Here is a 22,609-nt window from a genome sequence, read left to right as displayed (position 1 = left end):
GATTAGATCCTGAAGCATATTTCTTGCTCCAGGATGACAGTGCCTATGAAAGGAAATAACAGGGGGCTTTATAAATGTCTTACAATACTGCCCTGTTTGTTTCTCTCCTGACAGCATGTCCCAATGGCCACCCCTGCACTGTGGGAGAGGTAAGAATTTGGCACTGGTGGGTTTTCGAGCAGGCTGTTTTCAGCAATAGACTCTTATATTTTGTTTACTGGTTTTAATATTCTATGGCACAGAGTTTAATTTCTAAGCTCAATATTATTAATAATTTTTGTCATTAAAATCTAAATCTTATAAGCTGTATTAAGGCTACTCTGCCATAAATGTAGGAAACATGAGCCAGAGGCCCTGTGCCCAGTATGTAACAGGGTTTGAATGAAGCAGTTACAGCTTGGATTTTTGTTTCATTCCCCTTTTCTGCTGGAGAGGCTCTTGCTCTGGAATTCAGTGTTCTCCTTTTCCTCTTTCCTAGTGTGGCCGCCCTGTGGAAATAGGCCGCTGTCCCGAGTGCCTTCTCCCTGTTGGAGGGATCAATTACAAACCCGTGCAGGGCTTTAAGGAATTCTGGTAGGTCCATTCACCTTTTCAGTGCTAAGTGATTCAGGACTTGACTTTCGTGCCTTCAAGGCCAAAGGTCTCAACACTTTATGCTGCTCTCTGGAATGTTGGGAAGGGACATCCAAGCAAGAGTGATCAGCCAACAAAACCAAATAAATTGCCTTATCTGTGTACAAAACTTACTGGAAGCCTTTGCTCCCCTGTAGCACTTTTAATTGGCAGTTTTTATGGCATTCAAAGACCTTATGGGTCAGAAAGACATCACTGGGTATCGGAGATGCCTTGCGTGGTTTTATTGTCAAGGCAAAAAAGTATTATATACACGCTTTCCTACAGGAATAATGAAGACAGAACTCAAACTGGCCACATTCTTGGAGATGTTGAGCACAGAAGAACACTGGGAGTGTCTGACCGGGGCATGTCCCCCGTTGTCTTTGTCCTGATCCGCTCGCTCACGCACTTGTCGATGCTGCTGGGAGCCACAAGAGACCCTCAGGTATCTTCCAGAATAGTCCCAGGTGGCCACACAAAATGTGGTGAAACCTCTGTACGCTGCTGGTCCTTTCCATCATATTGCCAAGTAACCAGGGCAGTCTGTCCAGGCGCAAGACCCAAATTCCCTTCCCTCCTTGCCCAGGGATGATTTTGGCTCCTTCGTGCAACTCCGTGGAGGCTTTTACACCCACACCTGCCTTTAGTGGCTCCAGTGGCAGGAATCCCACGGGGTGGAGTCTGGCAGGACTGAGCTGCATGTGCCTTGTGCTTCCCTGCTGTTATTGGCTGTGCTCAACTCTTGCCTTTTGCTGCTCCTCAGTCTTTGGCAAAGATCATCCAGCCGCGGGTGCGCGACGCCGTGAGCTTCCTGCAGGAGCACGTTCAGGAGGACTTGAACCAGCTGACAAAAATTCTGGGCAAGAGTGTGGATGAGACTATCAACACCCTTCATCTTGTGCTCGGCAGCCTCCTCCAGGACCCCCATCAGCACCCAGGCCAGTGTAAGAAAATCCCCCTGCCATGTCCCACCCGGAGCTGTGTCTGAAGGGCCACAGTGGTGCAGCCTCTTGGCTGATAAACCACTTCCAACAGCAGCAGCTGAGCTGATGAGGAAGATCCAGAATTTGAAGCTTGTTTCTTACTGTAGGGAGTGAAGAATTTTTGGCTGTTTGCTTCTTTCAGTCGAGTACATGGGGTTTGCAAGGTTTGGTGCAGTCAGTACTTCCAAAAATGAATTATTGACTAAATAACGTCATGACAGATTGGCAGAGCCTCCAGCTCCCGAGCAGGGGGGGATGCTCCCAGCACAGCAGCTCGTGCTGTGTGCAATCTCTATTCTGTGCTGCCCTCTAAACGACTCCCAAGGAGGTCTTTGGTAAAAGAGGGCTGGCAGAGTGTGGTTTGTGGGAGAATCTGGGGTGCAAGTTGACACGAGTCTCTGTGTCATGGAGGGATTTATATTGAATGGCCATATTCTGAGTGTGTGACAGCACCAATCAGTATTCCAAGCTTCAATCTGTCATTGATCATGGTCTGACCTTGGACAAGCTGTTAAACCTTTCTGGGTGAATGACTTGTACAAGTGTCCCCATCATTCCCGTGTGTGCTGGTTTGGGTGTCACTCTCCAGATACTCATTTAGCTTCTGGGACCTCTGCAACTGCTCTTGCTCCTCATGCTGACCTGCAAGGATTTCCCATCAGGAATGCCACTTGGAGAACCTGTGCTTTCTTTTCCCTGAAACATTGCAGCTGTAAGAGATGAAATATTCCTGTTGCAGGGCCAGTGAAGTTTGATCCTGTTCTCTCTACCAAGGAAAAGAGAAACAAATGGGAAGAAATTGTTGCAAACACAATTATTGTTCCTGAATTGAAGGTGAGAAATTTGTTGGACAAAAATGTCAGTAGCTGAGCAGTTCAAAATGCATTTATGTGGAAATCTGACATGCTGTGATACCTCTGCTACACTTTTCACCCAGCTATTCCTAAAGCCAGTCTGTCCATGACACAGCTGCAGAACTTTATTCTACTTGTGGAAATGAGGGTCTGAGATTCGAGTTGTGCTGGGTTGATTTTGTACAGCTGGAAACACAGAATTGGCTTAACTCAGTTGAAAGCATTTATCCATTTTTTTTTTTAATTTTTTTTTAATGCAGGATTTGGATAAAAATCTTCTGAAGTTAAATCGACAGATACAAGAGGATGAGAGAATTTCTTCCAATCCCATAGTGAAAATAGTGTATGGTGACCCGGCTGTATTCCTGTCCCAGCTGCCACAGAACAGTCACATACATCACTCCAAGATGTGGAGCTGCAGGAAGAGGATTTCAGTGGAGAACCTGGGCCACGTGGTCCAGCAGAAGAATGCCAAGGACACTGTCCCTCTCCTTTGGAAGTTCCTGCAGAAGGTGGGGGTAACACAGGGAGGAGGAGAGCCTGGAATGTTCAGAGAGCACAGAGCCAAGGACTGGCTGGGGTGGGAATAGACCCTGGAGCTCCAACCCCTGCCTGAGCAGGGTCACCCAGAGCCAGTTGCCCAGGACTAAACCATGTTTGGATTATCCAGTGACTTTATTCTCAGCACTTGCTATAATCTTGAGAATGCACATGGAAAATATTGTTGTCTTTTAAACATTTAAAGAGTAATTCCGTAAAAGTATCCAAAAGGGGTTTGTCCAAGCACAGCCTTACCCACACGGGCTCCCTTTCCTCTTCCAGGAAACTGAGCTGAGGCTGGTGAAATTCCTGCCAGAGATCCTGGCTCTGCAGAGGGACTTGGTGAGGCGGTTCCAGAACACAGCTGAGATCAAACACTGCTCCATCAGGGAATTCCTCAGAGAACCCCTCTCAGGTGAGAAGACTCTACCAAAACTGGAACTACTAAAATAAAAGGTGCTGGATTGTCCAGTTGAAAAGGAAGGTGAAAACTTCTCTTGAACTTGCAATGTTAAGACTTCATCTTTCTTTTTAATTCCCATCCAAATTAACTGGAGACCTTAACCCTTAAAAAAGTGTAGAGTTCAGTGGTGTGCTTTGAAAATTCCTGTATTACAGAATTTCACGGTGTTACCAGGTGTTTCATGGATTTGTCTTTCTGTTCTTCCTCAGATGTGATGAGGGACCTGTTACAGAGGAGAGTGAATGTGTTTCTGTCTGTCTGGAACAAGCTGAGAAGCTCTCTGGACACCAATGGTGAGCAGCTTCTGTGCCAGCGCTGCTCCTCTCTCAGTTCAGGTTCCTCCTGTCAGTGATGCTGAGACACATCCTCAAAACCGAGCCTGGCCATTAAATTTTAAGATCATCTAGGCACAAGTGGAAGAATTTGTTTCCCTCCTGTAGTGCTCTCACCTGAACTTGTGTGCTTCAGTGCTGATCCCTAATGCAGAGAGCAGGGCTTTTCTCAGGCCTTACGTTTTCCTGCCCTGGGTCAGGAGAGGCTTGCTCAGCCTGGGCTGCCTCCTGGACCACCTCAAACAGTCTCTTCTTTATTTCAGGGGAAATTAAGCTCCCTAAAGGCTACTGTGATGCTGACCTGACCTTGGACAGCAAGCTCGAGGTCCTTCTGCCCCGACGGCAGGGGCTGGGCCTGTGCTCCACCGCCCTGGCCAGTTACCTCATCAGTCTGCACAACGACTTCATCCACTCAGTGAACAAACACATCAAGGAAGATGACAGGTGCGTCGCTGTTCCGTTTTTGGGGCTCTGTTTTATTTCCTGCTCCCACACACGCAGCTTCCCCTGCTGCAGAAAGGCTCCTCGCTCTGAATGGAGACCGTTTGCTCTGCTGCAGGTACTCGATCAGCCCGTCGGAAGTGGCTGACCTGCACATGATCAGTTATGAGGTTGAGAGAGACCTGATTCCTCTGATCCTGTCCAACTGCCAGTACAGCATGGAAAAGGGAGGGGAGACGTTGCAGGACTTTGATCTGGAGAAGATCCAGCAGCAAATCATCAGCAAGTTCCTGCAGGGGAAGCCGCTCATCACGCTGACGGTGGGACTGTGTGGGGGTGTGGGGGGGCCCTGCAGCGGGTGCTGCTGCCAGGCACTCACTGTGCAGGGTGAGCGGTGTCTCCAGAGCTTCACATCCCTGGGTTTCTCTCCTCTGACAGGGAATCCCTACCCTCGTGTGCAGACATGATCGGAACTACGAGCAGCTGTTTGATGATGTCAGGAATAAGCTGGAGCAGGTGGGTTTCTGCACTGGGGGAAACAGGGCAAACGTGAGACCCCTGACTTCCTAGGAACTCTTGGATTTTCTGTCCCTTGCCTTGTCCATCTGAAGGCTTGTCCACTGTTCTCTCAGCATGCCTTGAATATGAACGGTCTGGACTTCTGTTGTCAGTCTGGGTTTACAAAGGAAAGGGAGGCGGTTCAGCATTTGAGTTTCCTACACCTGGGGCTCTGTCCTCTTCCATGAGTGGGGATGGGGATGGGGACTTGAGCAGCAGTAAGGAGTGGCTCTAAACTAATATTAGCTCTGACTTCATGGTTTTCAGAGTGCTCTGCCCAGTTCTGTGATGAACGTGATCAGTGGGGAGCTGCAGTCCTACAGTGATGTCTGTGATGCTCTGTCCCTCACTGAGATCACCCTGGGCTTCCTGGCCATGGCTGGGGAGAACGCCGAGATGCTGCTGACTGACTACATTGAACAAGTTCTGCAGATGGGGGACCAGACAAACCCTCACATTCTGCAGGTGAGTCCTGAGGGCAAAGCTCTTCTTCTTACAGGGTAGAATTGCACTGGTTTAGGCTAAAACCAGCCAGTGGGGCCTCCAGGCCCAGCAAAAGTTTAGCTTGAAAGGGTGATCACATTCCCTCCCCACTGTATTCAGCAGTGAAGGAGAAGCAATTTTCACTCCCTCTGCAACCACTGTTTGCAAGGTGGGAGGACCTGACAGCTTATGATGCTCAGCAGGTTCGTGCAACCCTCCAGAAAGGTCAGGTGCAGGAGGTGCAGAAGGTCAGGCTCCTCTGCAGATCCAGGCTCTGACAGCACAGGAAGGAGAAGGATCAATGGAGTGTCAGCAGAATTATTGCAAAGCTAAAACTGAGCAAAGGGAGAACTTCAGATCTGAGTCACGTCCTGGTGGCACTGGCCTGGTGCTGAGCAGGGCTGAAACCATCCCTTCACCTCTCTAAACAGATGATGTGAAAGGTTTTATCTCCTAATGATGTGTGAAGAGAGGCCCTTCACTGGTAGGACAAAGGCACTGGGTTGTGACCAGGACATGTGACAAAGCCCTGTCACTTTCCCACTCCCTTTCATGGTACCAAACAGATGGATTATTGAAGGCAAAATGGGGAGGGGGGAGAGAGGGGCCTATTGCAGGCAGGCTATAACAGGGTTAAAGGGCTGGATGAGCTCCCTGTTGAGCTGTGACCTGCCTGTGCAGAGCAGGCTGGGGACAGGCTCCCAAAGACACCCCTTACATCCATGTATGTGTTTTTGTTGCAGGCCCTCAGACGATGCCACCTCAAGCACAGCATAGCCCTGTGGCAGCTCCTCTCCACCCGCAAATCGGAGCAGCTGCTGCGCCTCAGAAGGGTATGGCACCCCCAGAACTGCCTGACCAGCTCTTCCTCTGCTCTCAAGGAACCTGCTCAACTGTCTGTCTGGTTGTCTGTTTTCCCTCGCTGTGTTTTTAGGATCCTTTTGCAGATGTCAGTCGAGACTACAAAGCTGAGCTCAGTCCAGAGATTGCCAAGCTCCTCCACACCTTCCTTGTCCACTCGAGGCTGGAAACCTTCCTGCAGGAGCTCCATGAAATGATTGTCCTGAAGCTGAGACGTGCCCAAGCTGTGGATGAATTCAGACCCAGGTGGAGGTAGGAGTTACACAGCCCAAACCCAGCAGTTATAAACTGAAGCTTCTTTGCCTCTGAGAATGCACACAATGGGAACAGTTCCCTGGGCAAATGGCTGTCCTGTGGGGACACAGACAACCAACAACACCAGAAATATCCAGCTTAGTCCTGAGATACACTGCCCATTTTGGGCATATGTGACTTCCTTTCCTGTTAAACTGTGTATATTTAGTATTTTGGGTGGCGGGAATACACCGATATTACATGGCACTTGTGGATTGCTGTAGCTATTAATGGAACTGTTCTGCTCTGTTTTCCAGCCTGAAGGAATCGCTCCTGCCTTACCTTGACGCCAAAGACTCTGAATTAGCTACAGAGCTGCAAGAGACGTTCCCAGATGAGATTCTTCTCTCTCATGCAATTGCTACCTGGAAAGCAGCTGCTCGTTTCAAACGAGAGCGCAGGGAAAGTTAGGAACAGGCCCCTGCCAGGAATGTCGGTGCCACAGCACCCAGGGGTGGTCATTTGGGAATGGTGGAGGGTTTGTTTTGGGTTTGTTGATTGCTTTTTGGGTTTGGGGTTGTTGTTTTTTACTAACTTCAGTACAAAACATGTGCTGTGGAGCTGCTTCCGTGCAGCAGGAGGATGAAACAGGACCAGCAGCTGTGTGTGTCGTGGACAGCTCCAAAGCCACCTCAGGAAGATGAAGTAATTTTTTTACAAACCACTGTGCCCTGGTGCTGGGAAAAGGGATTTATTTTTTCAATCTGCATTTCTTCTGACACTGAGTTGTCAGCAGAATGTAGAACTGGCTCCTTCTTCCAGCTCCCCCTTCCTGCCTGGGTACCTGCTGCCAGCACCACCTCACTGCACCATGATGGGGCTGGACCAGGAAGGAGAAATGGAACTGGGAAGGAATTGGCTCCTTCACTGCCTTAACCCAGCTGCTACGGCCTTGTCCTGGGGCTGGGCCCCACTGCTCTTCCCCAATAAAGCTTTGTTTAGTTCTTTCTTTGGCTCCTTCCCCCTCTCATTTGGCCCTGTGGTCCACAGGGATGGGGAGTGCCACGAGTGGAATCCCCAGCGTGGGCAGAGGGCAGGGGGGTTCTGCCCCTCTGCCCCCCCAGCAGAGCTGCCCCAGCCCTGGGAACAGCACAGGAGGGTCGTGGAGCTGCTGGAGAGTCCAGAGGAGGCACCAAGAGGATCAGAGGGCTGGAGCAGCTCTGCTGGGAGGAAAGGGGAGAGAGTTGGGATTGTGCAGCCTGGAGAAGAGAAGCTTTGGGGTGACCTGATTGTGGCCTTCCAGGACCCAAAGGGAGACTACAAGAAAAGATGGGGAGACTATTTACAAGGGCCTGGAGTGCCAGGACAAGGGGGAATGGCTTCAAGCCGGCAGAGGGCAGGGTTAGATGGGCTATGGGGAAGGAATCCTTGGCTGTGAGGGTGGGCAGGCCCTGGCACAGGTTGGGCAGAGAAGCTGTGCCTGTCCCATCCCTGAGAGTGTCCAATGCCCGGTTGGACAGGGCCTGGAGCAGCCTGTGCTGGTGGAAGGCGGCCCTGCCCCTGGCCAGGGGGGCACTGGATGAGCTGTGAGTTCCCTCCCATCCCGGAGCACTCCCCGGTTCCAGGATCCCGAGCCGGGGCTGCTCCGCGCCCGGAACGGCCGCGCTGGGCCCCGCGTTCCGGGGGACACGGCGGGGAGGGACGGGCGGCCCCGCGCCCGCCATGGCCGGCCCGGCCGAGCGGAGCCGCTGGGAACGGTACCGGGGACAGGGGGCACCCTCGGGGACAGGGGGCACCCTCGGGGACAGCCCCCACTGCTCTGTCCCCCCGGGTGGGGTCTGCGGGCTCCCCGAGGCACCGCTGGCGGGGATGGGGAGTGCCGGGGAAGGGACCCCCCTCTCAGTGCCGCCCCGGGCTCTCTGCAGGGAGCAGGCCCGCCTGAAGGCCGGCGTGGTGGAGCAGGACACCGAGAAGTGGCAGAAGGACCCGAGTTTCGCCGGGCTGGAGAGAGTGGGGGGTGTGGATTTATCCTACGTCAAAGGAGACGACACCAGAGCCTGCGCGTCCCTGGTCGTGCTCAGCTACCCAGCCCTCGAGGTAACCCGGGTGAACCCCTCGCTCCAGGGCTCTGTCCGGGTGTGCCGGGACACGAGGGGTTTGTAGGGAGCTTTCTCAAAGGCCGTTCCCTGCAGGGCATCGCTCAGGTACCCCCTGTGACGCCTTGGGCTGAAGGAGGGCAGGGATACTGGGAAGGAATTCCTTCCTGCGAGGGTGGGCAGGCCCTGGCACAGGTTGCCCAGAGAAGCTGTGGCTGCCCCTGGATCCCTGGAAATGTCCAAGGCCAGGTTGGACGGGGCTTGGAGCACCCTGGGCCAGTGGAAGGTGTCCCTGCCCATGGCAGGGGGTGGAACGAGATAATCTTTAAGGTCCCTCCCAACCCAAACTGTTCCATGGTTCTATGATTTTCAGTTTGTTCAGCAAATCCTCCAATTGTGTGTTCACAAAAAAGATAGCGAAAAAATACACGTAAGGATTTAGATATAAGTTTAGGAAGATGTGATGCAAACAGCTCCTGATCACAAGAGGTTTGTAGGATAGCTCGGAACTCACAAGGTGTCCAGATACAGGTTTAGTGTCTGTTCAGGGGGGCTGGCACCTCCCAAAGGCTGTGATAAGATGCAGCCCCTGGTCAAATACAACACACCAACTGCTTTGGGTGTGTGTTGGAAATAATCAGTGTCAGCCCTTTCCCAAATGAGCCAAAAGGGGCTGATATCCCTCAGTGCCTGTGGGCAGAGGGAAGTGTTTGTAGCACTCCAGTGCAGAGCCTCATGTGTGAGTCCTGCTGGGAGTCGGCTGATAATATGGGATGGGACTTAGAAAAGCCTTTCCAAATCCATCGTGGTTCCTGCATCACACAGTCATTTTATTTGAACTAATAAAGTTTTTTGGTCTCTTTCCCAGCTTATGTAAAAATTATCTTTAACTATAAAAGCTCTAACAAGCGGAGAAATAAAGTTTGATGTGGCTGCTGGGATTTTTATGAACTGAATTTCAGGTCCTGCTGTGATTCCTGCCTTGCCCTGCAGGTCACTTTTTTGTCCTGCCTTACAGGGTTTGTTTTGTCCTGTCCCTGACCAGGCCCCTTTGGCGCTGCCCTGGCAGCGTGAGGTTCCTTCTGGCTCTCAGGAGCTGCCCTGGCTGTGTTCAAGGATTCTCTCAGTCAGAGCATGGTGTGTCCAGCCCTCTCCTGCCATCAGTCCCTTCCCAGTGACACACTGACACAGCCCCAAGCCCTTGGCTCTGCGGGAGAGATCCAGCAGCAGGGATCTGAGGAGGGGACATGAGCCAGAGGAGGAGCCTCTGGCACTCATCAGGCGTCTCCAGGGTCTCTGTCTGCTCCTGCTCCAGGTGCTGTACGAGGATTGCCGGATGGTGACCGTCACTGCTCCCTACGTGGCCGGATTCCTGGCCTTCCGAGAGGTCCCTTTCCTGGTGGAAGCTGTTCAGAGACTTCAGCAGGAGCAGCCCAGGCTCAGACCTCAGGTGTGCCGTGTTTCCTTGTCCCAGGGTGAGGTGTCCTGTGGGCACAGAGTCCTGCTGAAAGGTGTTCTCCCTCTGGAGACTGCACTGGATGCTCTCCACGGGTGTGTTGGAGCATCCACTGTCCCTTCCTTAGGGAGCCAATCACTGATTGCTCCTTGGAGTGCTCAGGAAGTAACATTTCTGCTTTGGCTTTTTCAGGTGCTTCTGGTAGATGGGAATGGGCTGCTCCATCACAGAGGTAGGCTGTTCCTGGACGGTCCTGCTGTCCTGGTCCCTGTGCTGCTGGTTGGGATTCCAGTTCCCCGGCATCGTGTGGGTACAGTGGCTCGTTGTTGGCAGGATTTGGTGTGGCCTGTCACCTCGGAGTCCTGACGGATCTGCCGTGCATTGGAGTGGCCAAGAACCTCCTGCAGGTGGATGGCTTGGTCAGGGACGAGCTGCACAGGGAGCAGGTTAGGCCAGGCTGGGAATGTATTTCTGCTTTTTAGTATCCCAAGGGAATTGTCACAGCCACATACAAATACCTCCTAACAACCTGACCTGGTGTGTGTTTACCCCTAGATCCGTTCCCTGCAGAGGTCAGGAGATACGTTCCCACTGACAGGCTCTTCAGGGAGAGTCCTGGGCATGGTAAGCATGTCACTGGACCATGAGGATGTTGTTTCCACAGTGGGGCTATCTCAGTGATCCCAGTTCAGGAAGGCAGGTGTGAACAGGGACCAGTAACACTTCCAGCCCCTTCCTGAGAGCTCAGATGTTCGTAGAGAGTTGCCAGTTCCGGTGTTGGGTACAATCACGGCTGTGGCTGTGGCACCTGAGGTGCTCTGGCACCCCTGTGTGTGAACCCCAGTCAGGGAGAGGTGCCAATTCCCTGGCAGTTCACCAGGATGCAATATGGGAGCATCTGACTCAGAGGAGAACAGGAACAGGCAGATGTAAGAGACTTCCTGTGTCTGGTGTCAGTCTGCACTGGCACGTGTCCCTGCATCCCAGAGGAGTGTGAGGCGTTTGGGGAAGGGCCACGGGGGTCCAGAGGGACAAACAGTCCCTGTGAGAAGACACAGGGATGGAGAAGAGCTTCAGGAAGGCTGGGAATTGCAGACACAGAGCCACCACCCCACCCTCTGAGATCAACTGCCTGGCTCGTGGTTCACCTGCCCCTCTGTGTGTTTTAAAGGAGCCTGTTGGGTGCTTGATGTCTCGTTTCTGCATGCCCAGGCGCTGCGGAGCTACAGCAACAGCTGTAAGCCCCTGTACGTCTCGGTGGGGCACAGGGTGAGCCTGGACACGGCCGTGCGCCTCGTGGGGTCCTGCTGCAGGTACCGCATCCCGGAGCCCATCCGCCAGGTACGGCAGCAGGGGCTGAGGGGGGAGGAAGGCCTGCAGCAGGGCGGGATGGGGGGATGTTTGCCAAGCCTGGGGTGTGTTGCAGAGCCTCCTCTGCTGCTGTCACCCCTCTACTGGGCTGTTCTCCCAGCCCCTGGTGGTGTTCTCCTGACGCAGTGCCCGGCAGCCCTCCCAGCCTGACTGATTTCCTGGTTCCTCTCTGCAGCCAGCTCCTGTGATGCTGATGTTAATCCACAGGAGCTGGGAATGCAGCTTTCCTGGGCACTCAGAGCCCAGCACAGCCCGCAGTGCTGCTCCTCTGGACTTTTCCCCGCTGCCGCACTCCGGACGGAGCCACGGGCCCAGCCAGCAGGGGACAGCACTGGATCACTGTCACTGAGCCACAGCTGCCACCAGGGCTCAGCCTTGGCTGATTAAATCCTGAAGCAGAGCTTCAGGAAAGGCTCCGGAGAAGCATAAAGACTCCGGGACTTCTGGCCTGGCAAGTGCTTCCCTTCTCTTGGGGTCACTGCTGTCGGTGGCTCCGTAGCCCGAATCCACAAGTGCCCAGGGAGCAGGGCCTGCTCAGGTGTCCCTGTTCCTAATGCTGCCCTGGGATCCCATTGGCATCGCTGCCGTGCTGTGCTGGTTGGGTGCTGGGGGTGTGGCCCCCCAGAGCAGCGCTGGGGTGACCCTGCTGAGGGCCCTGCACCAGAGCTGCTCACGGGCACTGCAGTGTTCTCTGAACACTGAGTCTCTACTTATAAACCAGAGCAAAGTCTTACACCTTGGAGCAAAGCAAGCCTTGAGGTGTGCACAGCAGAGCCAGAGTTTCTAATCTCATCCCCAGTACCTGCCAGACAGGAGGAGGCTGATGGAGCTCCTTATGTAATCTCCAGCCAGGGACAGATGCCTCTGCAGAGCTCCGAGCCAGCTCTGCAGCTCGGCGTCTTCAAAGGGAAGGGAAAAGCACTCCCTTCGGAAACAAAAAGGTGTCTTGGAGCTTTTCATCACCCTCATTTCGCTTCCAGCTCTCTCTAGGATTTGCTAATGTTGGGAGAATCTTCCAGTTCTCTGTGACCTTTTTCTTAGAGTGATGGAGTGAGTTATTGTCACTTTTCCTACAGAGAGATGAAAAATCCAGAGGGGATGTGTTTACTGTAGAGGGATGGCAGGAGATAAGGACACTTAAACCTTTCCATGGGACTCGTCCCCTGCTGCAGTTCCTCTGTGTAGTGACAGTCACAGATCTTGGCACAGGGCAGACCTGGAGGCCTCAGCTCTTGAGCACCTGAAGCTGGAGTTAGGAAGTAGAAGGCTGCAGAGAATCCTGCCATGGTTGGCTGACTTTGCCAGAACAAGCTTGCAGACCTGATGGGCGATGTGCTCCCGGCTTTCCCAGTGTTGTGGAAGTTCATCAGCTCCTGGTTTGTAAGTTCTGGCAGCCCTGGAAGTGAAATGCTCTATGAGAGCTCAGCTGCCCACACCTCCTGAGGCCGTGGTTGTGGTTTGTGTGAGGACAGTGCTGTGCAGCTGCTGTGGGAACTCAGATCTGCTTTCCCAGAGGCAGGGCTGGCCAGTTCCATGTGGGGGGTGTGGTGCTTCCCGGGAATGCAGCACCATCCAGGCAGGAATCAGAACGGCTCCATTTGCATTCAGCCCACAGTGTGGTCATACTGCCAAGGAACTGGCTGTGCTGCAGGTGAGCAAAGTGATCTCTCAGAGGAACCAGAGGGAACTCATTGTCACCTACCATCAGTATTTACATCCCACTTAGTCCTTACTCCACGTGCCAGTGCCAGGCCCATCTGGGAGAAATGTGCTTTTATGGGGTGGTCTCTGTGAGGTTCTGCACAGAGCTGCACAGGTCATTCAGAGCTCCCAGGCAGGAACTGGGGTAGGCAGGAGCTGTCATCCCAGAAAAGTAAGCACAGCACTCAGTCTGAGTGGCCCTAAACAGAACCAAGCCCTGCTGAGAGAACTGCCCTTGCCTCCTCCCGACAGAGGCCAGAACCCTTCTCCAGTGCTCCCCCTCACTCTGGGACTGGAGTGCTGGGATCCCTGTGCACAGCAGGGAGACAGAAGCTGTTCCCACTCTCCAGCTGACAGGGATTGCACTGGGACCCTGCTCTGCTCTCACTGGTTCAGGTTCCTGGTTGGCTGCTCACTTGGTGATCCTTCAGCTCCTGCTGGCCTTGTGCCCAGCTGGTTCCCGCTGGCTCAGGAAGGGGCTGGTGGGACAGCCTGGTGTTGCTCCAACCCACTAGGAAGGACAGAAGGAGGCCTGCAGGTCACTTCCTGTGAACTATCAAACATGTGCCCTCGGGAGAAGTGAGACACAAGCCATCAGCCCTCTGCTCTGGGATGGGATGTCGGTCTCTGGCGTCCGGAGGCTCCAACTCCCTTCGGGTGTACCCCCTGCCATCTTGCTGTGTGCACAGGGATCACCACTGCCCCTCAGAAAACAGGCAAAGCAGCAATTCCAAAGCCAGCACTGTCCCCTCTGAAAATAGCCCAAATCTGTGGGGATTATTACAGGACAGTGATCCATCTTATTGATTAGCCCTGTGGTTAATCACCGGGATAAGCTGACTCCGGCACTGCACTAGGAGTGAGTGCTGGCTGGGAACTGCCACCTAATCAAGCATCAGCTGATGTTCTCAGCAGAACGTGGCTGGGGTTTTTCTTCCCTAGAAAAATAGTTGGTAGCTGTGCCTCCTGCTCCTTGGTGTCCCCGTAGGGACTATCGAGCAGCCTCCTTCCCTGGTTATAAAATACATCACGTAATCGCTTATCCTGAAGAGTGATCAGAGTTATTTGTCAGTTCAGTTATGAAACTGTCCAATTATAGAGAGAAGGGGAAAAAAATCTCCCAAACAAACCACCCCTTACGTAACTCTCATTCTCAGCTGGCAGGATGGCTCTGCAGTTGTGGAGCAGGTTCCAGCAGCAGCAGGAACAGCCTCCACTGAGGGCTCTGGGGGTGAGGGGTGTGGGGGCTGCTTGGAGTGCAGGAGAGGCTCCTCAGGGGCAACACAGTGGTGAGAGCAGCAAATGCTTCAAGGACAGCCACCAGGGATGTGTTAACCCACTTTCTGAGCATTATCTCTATGCTGTGAAGCTTTTCCAGCTGGGAAGGTCACATCCTGCTTTTTAAGTGGGGAGAGACAGTCTGCCTTTAAGGTGGGGCACAGCAGCTGCTCTGGAATGTCACACTGTGTTTGGGAAAGAAGTTTTCTGAAAAAGAAAAAATCTTTGAGGGACTGTAAAAGTCACCTGCCGGTTCTCGAAGTTGTCCAAGAGCCTGGGGCGTGCTTGTGATGGCATTGGAGAGTCCTGTGGTGTGGTGCAGTGCTGGGGGGCTGAGCAGGACCACCTCAGGGGGGCAAAGAGCACCCAGTGAGTGCCGAGCAGCACTTTCTTACAGCTCTTGGGATGTGTCGGTGCTCTCCTTGCCCCAGGCTGTCCTGCCTCCTGGAACACAACCATGAGTGTTCCTGGGCACGCTGGGGTGACAGGGGGAGGCACCAGCCAGGCTGGTCAGACCATTCCCACCCATTCTCCTCAATTGCAGGCTGACATCAGATCGAGGGAGTACATTCGGAAGCAGCTGTGCGCACCCCTGGGGGTCAGACCTGCCAGCCCAGAGAGGTGGGTGTGTGGGCAGCCCAGCAGGTGCCTCTCCAGAGGGGATCTGCTCCTGGAATGAGCTGTGGTAATGGCATTAAAGGGCCAGGGAGGGTAACAAGGTGAGCTCAAGTGCCGTGTGCTGCCTCCAGAAAGGGTGATTTCTGGTCAGTGTGGCCATGCTGCTTCACACGTTCCTCCCTCACAGCGCCGTGTCCTGAGCTGGGCAAGGTCAGTGGGGATTTGGTCTTTTTTTGGCATCGGTGATAAGCAGAGCACTAACACCTACAGGTGTGACATGAGGGTGGACAGAAATACCTGCAGGGAGCTGGTTTTGGCCCCTCGCTCTTGCATAACATGGGCCAGTGGGTGCTCAGTTTATTGGTGTAAACCTGTGGCAAGCCCTTTGAGGTGCAGCAGCTTCTGGAGTTGTGGCCATCCTGCCTCTTCAGCAAAGTTCACAGGAGTGTGGTTGGGTTCTCTCAGACCCTCAGCAGGACCAGGCTGGACAGGTTCTTGATGGCCATGCTCCAAGAGCTGCTCAGGGCTGAGCCGGGTGTGTCAGGGCTCCAAGAGTCTCCGGGGACCAGAAGGAGTGAAGGTGGCTGATGGTGGCAGTGGGGGATGAACACTGGGTGAGGCAGCTCTTACAGATTCCTTGGGACACCTGGGTGGTGCAACTCACTGTGCTCTGCTCAGCCCCTTGATTCTTGAGGTCATGCTCGCAGGAGCAGGAGGAGGGGCTCTCTGCTGTGGTGGCAGTTCACGGCATGGCCTGGCCCTGTGAGTGCCAGGCTGGGTGTCCCCTGGTTGTGCCAGAGTTCTTCACCAAGTGACTGTTGCTTGGTCTTGTTGCTTTCTACTTTTTTTTGTCTGTGACCCTTCCTTGTTCTTTTTCCCAGCAGCAAGAAGGAGGCTGAACTGGAGGATCAGTCTGATGCCTGAAGAACCTGCATGGCTCCTCTTCACTCGATCCTCTCCCTCAAGGCTGAATTCTGTTGAGTGCAGGAGCCTGGTGCCGTCCTGGGGGGCAGAGCCGTGCCAGGCTGTGTCCCTCGGGACAGTGCCAGCCCCTGTGCATGTCCTGGCAGAGTGGCAGAGCAGCTGCTGCTCAAGGATAATCCTTGCAGTGGTTTCTCAGGGTTTGTTTTTCCTCAGGGGAAAGGAGAATTTCCCATCAGGGATGGGGAGGGAGGGAGGTCCTCCGTGATAGATCAGTCAGGGTGGCCAGATCCCAGGCTGGAGTTTTTGCCAAGAGTGGACTGGGAGCTCTGGTGCCAGGCTGGAAGAAACTCTCTGTGCCCGGATCTTGGCCCAGCACCAGCTCAGCTGTTTGTGGAGCTTCTGTGCCCAAATCAATCCGTGACCCTCATCCAGTCTGCAGGGCCAAAGCTTCTCCTCCCCTTGGAGTCCTGGCTGGGTTTGACAGGTGGTTCCTGACTGTTCCCAAAGAGCAGCAGGAGCAGAACGTGAGCTGTGGGAGTTCTTGACATGGCTGTGTAAGATTCCAGGCTAAGGAGGAAGAAGGATGCTTTCCTGGGACTGGGGAAGGGTGCTCAGGTCGGGGCTGTTTTAACCTCAATGCTGCATAAATTTTTTGTACAACTCTTGTTCTTTTCTCAGTCTTGGAGCTGCTTTGGGTGGGGAGGGCAAAATCCAGCCCGTTCTGATTGTCTGCTGGGCTGGGGTCTGGGCTGGTTCCTTCTGCGCTTCCTCCTGAAACCTGGGCGGGAAAAAGGAGGAAGCAAAAAACCCGGCACCCCCAGGGCCCATCTGGGGAACTTTGGGGCCCATCTGAGCAAGTGGTGAAGGGAGGGACAGGCACTGGCAGGGCACTTCCCAAAAAGCCTTCAGTGATGTGCTTTGAAAGCCAAAGCTGCAGCAGCTGCAGCTCCCAGGCCCGCCAAGGAGCCACCGTCTCCTGGGAAGCCTCTGAGCTGTTTCACAGCAGAGTTTGTACGTGGGTGGACAGACTGGGAAGGGAAAACCGTCTCAGTGGAAGCTGCTCCTTTGATCCCAGGGATGTGTGGGGGCTGCTGGCCCACTGTCCCTGCAGAACACTCAGTCTGGCTCAGCAAGGCAGGTCTGGCTGTGCACAGCTCTGGGCACCCCACACCCCAACCACCTGTGCGGGGCTGTCGACCTGGGAGTTCTTACTGGGAGGAACTGGTCTGGCACCTGTCCTGGCTCTTCCCAGGGGCCACAGCACTGCTGTCAGTTCATCCATTCCTTGTTCCAACCACACACAAAACAACAACTTCACCAACCCTGGGGACAGCCTCCTAGGGCCTGTCACAGATTTGGGCACAGGTGACACACTGTGGGCAGGGACAGCTGTTGCCCACCTCTCTTGGGCAGAACACCAGAGAACTCCATCTGGAATTGCTCAGTCCTGTGCTGGGGCCACAGGACCAGCTCAGGTGTGAGTTGTGGCTCACACCACTCCCATTGCAGATCGATCCCAGCTGGGCTCAAGCCCCTTGTTTGGCTCAGCTGTGCCAGGGGTCGGTGGGGCAGCTCTGGGAGGGCTCTGCTGGAAAACAGGTTCCCTCAGCACATGGGACTGTGGCTCCCCCTGACCTGGTTGTGCAGCTGAGCGGGTGAGTGCCTGTGGTTTTATTATCTCTTGATCTACTGGTGATTTTTTTGTGTTCCTGGCTGGTATTTGACTATGAGAAATTTGGGGAGTGCTGGTTGGGGGAGGTTCTGCAGCCAAAGCTGTGACTTGGGTGGAAGCTCAAGGAGTTGATCTGAGTTTGTCAATAGGAATATGAGGCTGTGGCTGTTTGGGGTCTGTTGCTGGAAGTTCCCTCTTCCCACTGGGACCTGGGTGTTTTGATACATGTGGGGTCCATGTGCTCGCCCTGTGAGGGATCCAGGGCTGGGGATGCAGCTGTCCTTGGCTGGCCTGGCAAGGAGTGAGGAAAGAAGCTCAAGTTTAAAAAAAAAACAGGCATCAAAAACCCAATCACATGGCTCTGCATCACTGCCCTGACTTCCCTCTGCGTGAGTCTCTGAACTCCTCTCATTCCAAGTACAGGTAAACTCGGATGACTCTGGATTAAAGTCACCTGGCTAGGGTTTAGGTGGAGGGTGGTGCTGCTGGGTCAGTGGCACCTGGCAGCCCCTGTGCAGCCCTGTTGGAGCTGGGGCTCTGGTCCCCTGGGTTTGGGGTGTGCCTGTGCCAGGGGATGCTCTCCCAGCTGCCCAAACCCAGGGTGGTGAAAGGAAAGGACTAATCTCTGTGTTTGGTGTCTGCTTGTGGCTCTTTGGACACAATAAGGGATTAACTTGGTCTTTATCTAATTGGCTTATAACCCTGGGAAGGGAAAATCGCTTTGTAATGCATGAAACCTCTTAATAGAAACTCAGAGAGTGGAGCTTGAGTGTCCTTCGAAGTAAACTCACACAGGTCTTGTCCTTTTTAACTCTGATTGCTGGAAATTGGCTGTTCTGGGTGTTAAACTGTTGGGAACCAGAGGAAAGCACTTACTACTGACTGGTTGTAAAGCCTTTTGTTGTCACCAGGGGGGCTTTCCTCTTCACGGTTTTTGTCTGTGACTGTTCAGGAGTCTCTGCAGGGGTCCTAGGGCTTGGTCACCCCTCAGTGCTGCTGGGGAACAGGGTTTGGGTCTGGAGCAGTGCTGGGATCAGGGGTGTGGCACTGATGGCTCTGGCCCAGCCAGATGATGAATGGTTTGTTCTGCTCCACATTATCTGGATCTGCTTCCTCTGATTTTTGTGGAGAGCCAGAGGTCAGGAAGGAGGATCCCCACATGTGCACTGTGTGCCTGGGGTCCTGGAGAAGGGAGAGAAGACGCTTTAGGATGAAAATCTGTTCGCTGAGTTTCGAGGGAGTCTGGATGAGCAGCTCTGTCACAGGTGTCTGAGGCTGGGTGGGATGGATTCCCACCTCCGTGTCTGGAGCCTGAGGCAGTGTAGGTGCTGCCTGTGCAGTTTGTACTGCACGGAGGGAGCTCTGGTGACTCAGGGTTTGTATTTCGGGACACCCATTCTGAGGACGGGGGAAGTGACTTATTGGGATTTCCCCCCTCCCCGCCCCCAATTCTCATTCCTCTCCCCTTTTGGATTGGTTGGGTGGATTTAGGATTTAGGAGGGGCTGTTTCTCTCATGATTGCCCAGACCCTGGTCCAGCTGCAGACTGGCACACCGAGCCATGGTCTGGGTAGCTGAGCCCCCCTCCCTTCCCATGTTCCCAGTGCGTTTGGGGCTGGCTGGGGCAGCTGTGTCCCCTTGGCTCTCAGAGCAGGGAGGCTGTTCCTCAGCTCTGAGCCTCCATCTCTGGCTGCAAACAGGCATTTTTCATGTTGGTTCCCTCTGTGGCAGCTGAGCCTTGTCGGGGTGTCCAGAGGCCTCTTGGATGCGATGGCCGGTGCCCATGGCCAGTGCCTGGGCATGCAGAGGGAGCTGGGGGAGCATCGTGGCTCCCTTGCAGGGTTTTTTTGTCCCTTTGTCCTTTTTTTTGGATTTTCCCGTCCTTTTGTCCTATAAATAGTTCTCCACCCGACTGCCCTTCCCGTTGTTGGTCTGGGTTGATCCTCTGGTCCTGCTGCAGACACCTCTCACCAGAGCCCTCCCAGCCCCATGGCTTTATTTTAAGTCCTCATTAATTAAAAGCAAATGAGTGGAATTTCTCTTGACAACCAAATTAATAGCAAATGAGATAATTATGAGCTGTGTCATTAGGGTGATGGAGCAGCTTGTACAGGGCTCAGCCTGAGCAAGGTGGCAGATCTGTGGGGCGCACAGATCTCTCCTACAGGGTGGAGGGAGGGCAGGGGTGTGGGAGCTCTTGGGAAGCTCAGCAAGGACCCACCTTCGTGGCAGCTTCTCCTCTGTACCCGCTGTCACCGTGTCCCCCTGCACGGAGGGGACCTGGCTGGCAGCGCTGGGTCCTCAGGGGGCACAGGTGAAGCCTTGCCCGGGCAGAGCGACCCAGGGAGGGTTCTGGGCTCGGGAGCACCAGGAGCGCCGTGCCCAGGGGGGTCCCTCGGAACGAGCCCACCCGCCGTGGGTGGCTCTGCCAGGGGCACCTCCCAGCCTCTGGTTTGTCTGGAGCCGTTTCTCTGTGTGGGAACAGCTCCTGATCGTGCACTGAGGATGAGGAGGAGCTGATCAGCCAGGCCAGGGAGGAAAGGGAGGAGAGGTGGTGCCAGGAGCCAGCTCTGCCCCTGTGCCATCGCTTGACAGAGAAATGTCCGGCGTCTGCCCGAGGAGCATCATCGCCTGTTAATAAAACCCCCGGCAGATTCTTAGGAGGGTGTTCAGGGTGTGTGATAAATCTGGAGGCTTTGTAACTTGCTGGAATGATGATGGGCAGCACCGTGATTAAAGGCTCTGATTAACACACAAACCTTGTTTGTAATGAGTGGGATTGGGAGGGTTTGGGAAATCCAGCTGGCATATAATGAGGTTACTCCAACAAATTGCTCAGATATCAATTACTCTGCTAGGTAAATGTCACCTACTTCCTCTTTGTTTGCGGTAAACCAGGATCCAATTAATTTGATGTGGTTGTTGCTCCTTCCTGACACCGCTGTGGCCCCAGGGTGGGTGCTGGGGCAGGGCAGGAGCCAGGCCCCCTGATCCCCGAGACCACCGATGCCGGGCTGGGGCTCCCCTCCCAGCTCTGGATGCTGCCACAGAGCTCATGAATATTTAATGGCACCAACATATGGGATCCAGAGAGGGAGCAGAAAGCTTTGCCAATTGTGGAGCAGCCCATCCCAAATCCAACACCGGTGCATGAAGCCCCTGCCTGTCCCTGGGCATGGGGAGGATTTGGAGGGGCTGGAAGGGAAAGGCTGGTGTGAGCTGGGGGTGGGTGCTGTCACTCTGGCTCTGTGGGCGTTCGAGGCCCTGCTCACCTTTCCAGAGGGGATAAATCAGCACAGCTTTGTCCCCGCGGGGTTTTCCCCGCCCCATCAGGTGTTGGGTGAGAGGTCTGGGGGGTGTGTGGGGGTGTTTGGGGGGCTGCTGCCATCTCCCAGCTTCCACAAGCACTGACTCAGCAGCATGATGGAGCTCTGCCTCCCTGCTCATCCCTTCTGGCAGGAGGGGATTTACGGGGTGATCCAGACCTTTCCGTCCCTCCTTCCCTCCCTGCCAGCCGGGCCGGGGGCGGCCGCTGGTGTGGGGCTGCCCTGTGGCATCTCCCACTTGCACCAGAGCCTCGGCAGGATGAGGAATGTTCAAATCTGCTGCAGGCTATTGCTGACCTGATTTCCAGCAGCGCTGTGCAGCTTGGCATCTGTTGCTGACAGGGAGGGAAGTGGGGGCGTGGGGACCCCCCAGATGTGCTGCCCCGGCTCTGGAAGGTGGGGGGAACCTGTGGGGTCTGAGGGTGCCGGGGCAGCACAGGGTGGGCTCTGACCCCGCTTTTACCCCCCGCCCTTGTGTGCCCCCTCCTGTGCCCACCCTGCTCCTCAACTGCTAATTAATCAGCATAATTAGCAAGATGCTGCATCTATTTTTAATCAGCTTTGGAAGACAGAGTCTTCCTTCTGCTCCACAGGCTCTCCCAGGGTGGAACGGGGCTTAGTCAAGGACCCTCTGGTGGGAAATAAATTGTTATTCCCCTCTGCGCCCCTGGGATGGAAGTGGGATCCCTCATGGGATCCCCGGCCGGAGGATCATCCCCCCAGAACTCCTTGGTGGAGTCTGATATCCCAGCCTCTGCATAATCCATCTGGGATGAATGGGAAGGAGGGAGGAAGCAGCTGTCAGGGTGGCGTTAGCTGGGAAAGTCGCAGGAGGAGGAGCCCGGGAAAAGGCTGTGAAAATATTCTGGGAAGGCAAAAAGAGGGAGGTCAGGCCTGTGTTCCGAGCAGCTCCCTGCCCCTGGGGGGTGGGATGGGGTCTCCCTGCTGCTGGGGGCTGTCTGGAATCAGCCCTGGCTGGGGAGGCATCCCCTTGGAGGGGCTGCAGGGTGTGAAAAGCAAAGTTTGCTCTGCAACTGCTGGCTCTGTGTGGCCCCGGTCAGGTCTGGTCGGGTCCCCCGGGGGCAGGAGGGGCTGGAGGAAGCCCCTTGCCCAGCTGTGCTGGCCGAATGCCCGGCAGTGCCACAGGGATGGAGGAATGGATGCTCTGCCAGCGAAGGCTCCTGAGTGGCATTTGAGGGGCAGTCACAGCGGTGACTCACGCCTGTGACCGGAACGCTCTGCTGGCCTTGACTTCATGCCCGGGGTGGTTTCCAGCTGCCTGCTGTGCCCCAGCTGGTGCCCTGCAGCTCCAGGGCCCTGCTCCCCTCCTGCCCTCTCACACTGGGGGCCGACACTTTCCCTCCCTAAGCCAGGACTTCCCCCAGCCCTGCCTGGTGCCCCAGATGCAGAGTTTGGCTGCCCATCTCCCTCTGCTCCTCCTGTGCCAGCTTGCAAGTGGCTTTTTGGAGCCGTGTCCCTGGGGAGCCTTGGATGGTACTTGGCAGCCCCTGCACAGCCAGGACCCTCCTGGTGGTGCCCAGCTGAGCCCTGGGACCCTCTCGCTGCTCGGGGTGTTCATGTGCAGGGTGGAGCTGCTGCCTGAGCTCCCAGGGGCATCACTGCTCACGATGCTGCTGCATCGGGGATCCGTGCTGGGGAGGGGAAGGATGTCCTGCCTGCACACCCCCCCCATCACCTCCAATTTTCGGGTAGTGAAGACAGAGGGATTTCTGTAGCCCATGTGCCGACGTCTCTGCGGTTTCCCTGACACAGCCCTGCCCAGGCAGGGGGCTGAGCCCCCCT

General features: G+C 54.8%; 2 protein-coding genes across 4 annotated transcripts in view; both read left to right on the top strand.

The window, feature by feature from the left end:
* The window catches only part of RNF213 (ring finger protein 213), a 46,437-nt gene extending 39,110 nt beyond the window's left edge, over positions 1 to 7,327 (top strand). The window contains exons 53-67 of the mRNA XM_027904121.1: positions 115 to 149; positions 479 to 573; positions 901 to 1,060; positions 1,379 to 1,559; positions 2,338 to 2,432; positions 2,713 to 2,964; positions 3,275 to 3,407; positions 3,665 to 3,748; positions 4,051 to 4,231; positions 4,347 to 4,548; positions 4,667 to 4,744; positions 5,054 to 5,251; positions 6,013 to 6,102; positions 6,204 to 6,382; positions 6,682 to 7,327. Coding sequence (XP_027759922.1) covers positions 115 to 149; positions 479 to 573; positions 901 to 1,060; positions 1,379 to 1,559; positions 2,338 to 2,432; positions 2,713 to 2,964; positions 3,275 to 3,407; positions 3,665 to 3,748; positions 4,051 to 4,231; positions 4,347 to 4,548; positions 4,667 to 4,744; positions 5,054 to 5,251; positions 6,013 to 6,102; positions 6,204 to 6,382; positions 6,682 to 6,835 — 2,117 coding nt within the window. The 3' untranslated portion in view covers positions 6,836 to 7,327. The remainder of the gene's footprint in view (positions 1 to 114; positions 150 to 478; positions 574 to 900; positions 1,061 to 1,378; positions 1,560 to 2,337; positions 2,433 to 2,712; positions 2,965 to 3,274; positions 3,408 to 3,664; positions 3,749 to 4,050; positions 4,232 to 4,346; positions 4,549 to 4,666; positions 4,745 to 5,053; positions 5,252 to 6,012; positions 6,103 to 6,203; positions 6,383 to 6,681) is intronic.
* Positions 7,328 to 8,081: 754 nt separating this feature from the next.
* Positions 8,082 to 16,009, top strand: ENDOV (endonuclease V). Of its 3 annotated transcripts, none has more exons than XM_027904120.1 (9): positions 8,082 to 8,121; positions 8,290 to 8,461; positions 9,776 to 9,910; positions 10,109 to 10,148; positions 10,250 to 10,362; positions 10,472 to 10,540; positions 11,129 to 11,257; positions 14,811 to 14,887; positions 15,766 to 16,009. In XM_027904120.1, the coding sequence occupies exons 1-9, from the start codon at positions 8,087 to 8,089 to the stop codon at positions 15,806 to 15,808; spliced, it is 813 nt and encodes a 270-aa protein (XP_027759921.1). In that variant the 5' UTR covers positions 8,082 to 8,086; the 3' UTR covers positions 15,809 to 16,009. The 3 variants fall into 3 exon arrangements, with proteins under 3 accessions (XP_027759921.1, XP_027759920.1, XP_027759919.1); XM_027904119.1 differs by having other exon boundaries at positions 11,087 to 11,257; positions 15,769 to 16,009; XM_027904118.1 differs by having other exon boundaries at positions 11,087 to 11,257.
* The last annotated feature ends 6,600 nt before the right edge of the window (positions 16,010 to 22,609 follow it).

Source organism: Empidonax traillii, unplaced genomic scaffold (genome assembly GCF_003031625.1).
Source record: "Empidonax traillii isolate 1590-97213 ecotype Southwest subspecies unplaced genomic scaffold, ASM303162v1 scaffold1015:size517714, whole genome shotgun sequence".
NCBI classification, from domain to species: domain Eukaryota; kingdom Metazoa; phylum Chordata; class Aves; order Passeriformes; family Tyrannidae; genus Empidonax; species Empidonax traillii.
Note: the sequence above shows the minus strand (reverse complement) of the source record. Positions and strands in the feature narration are given on the sequence as shown.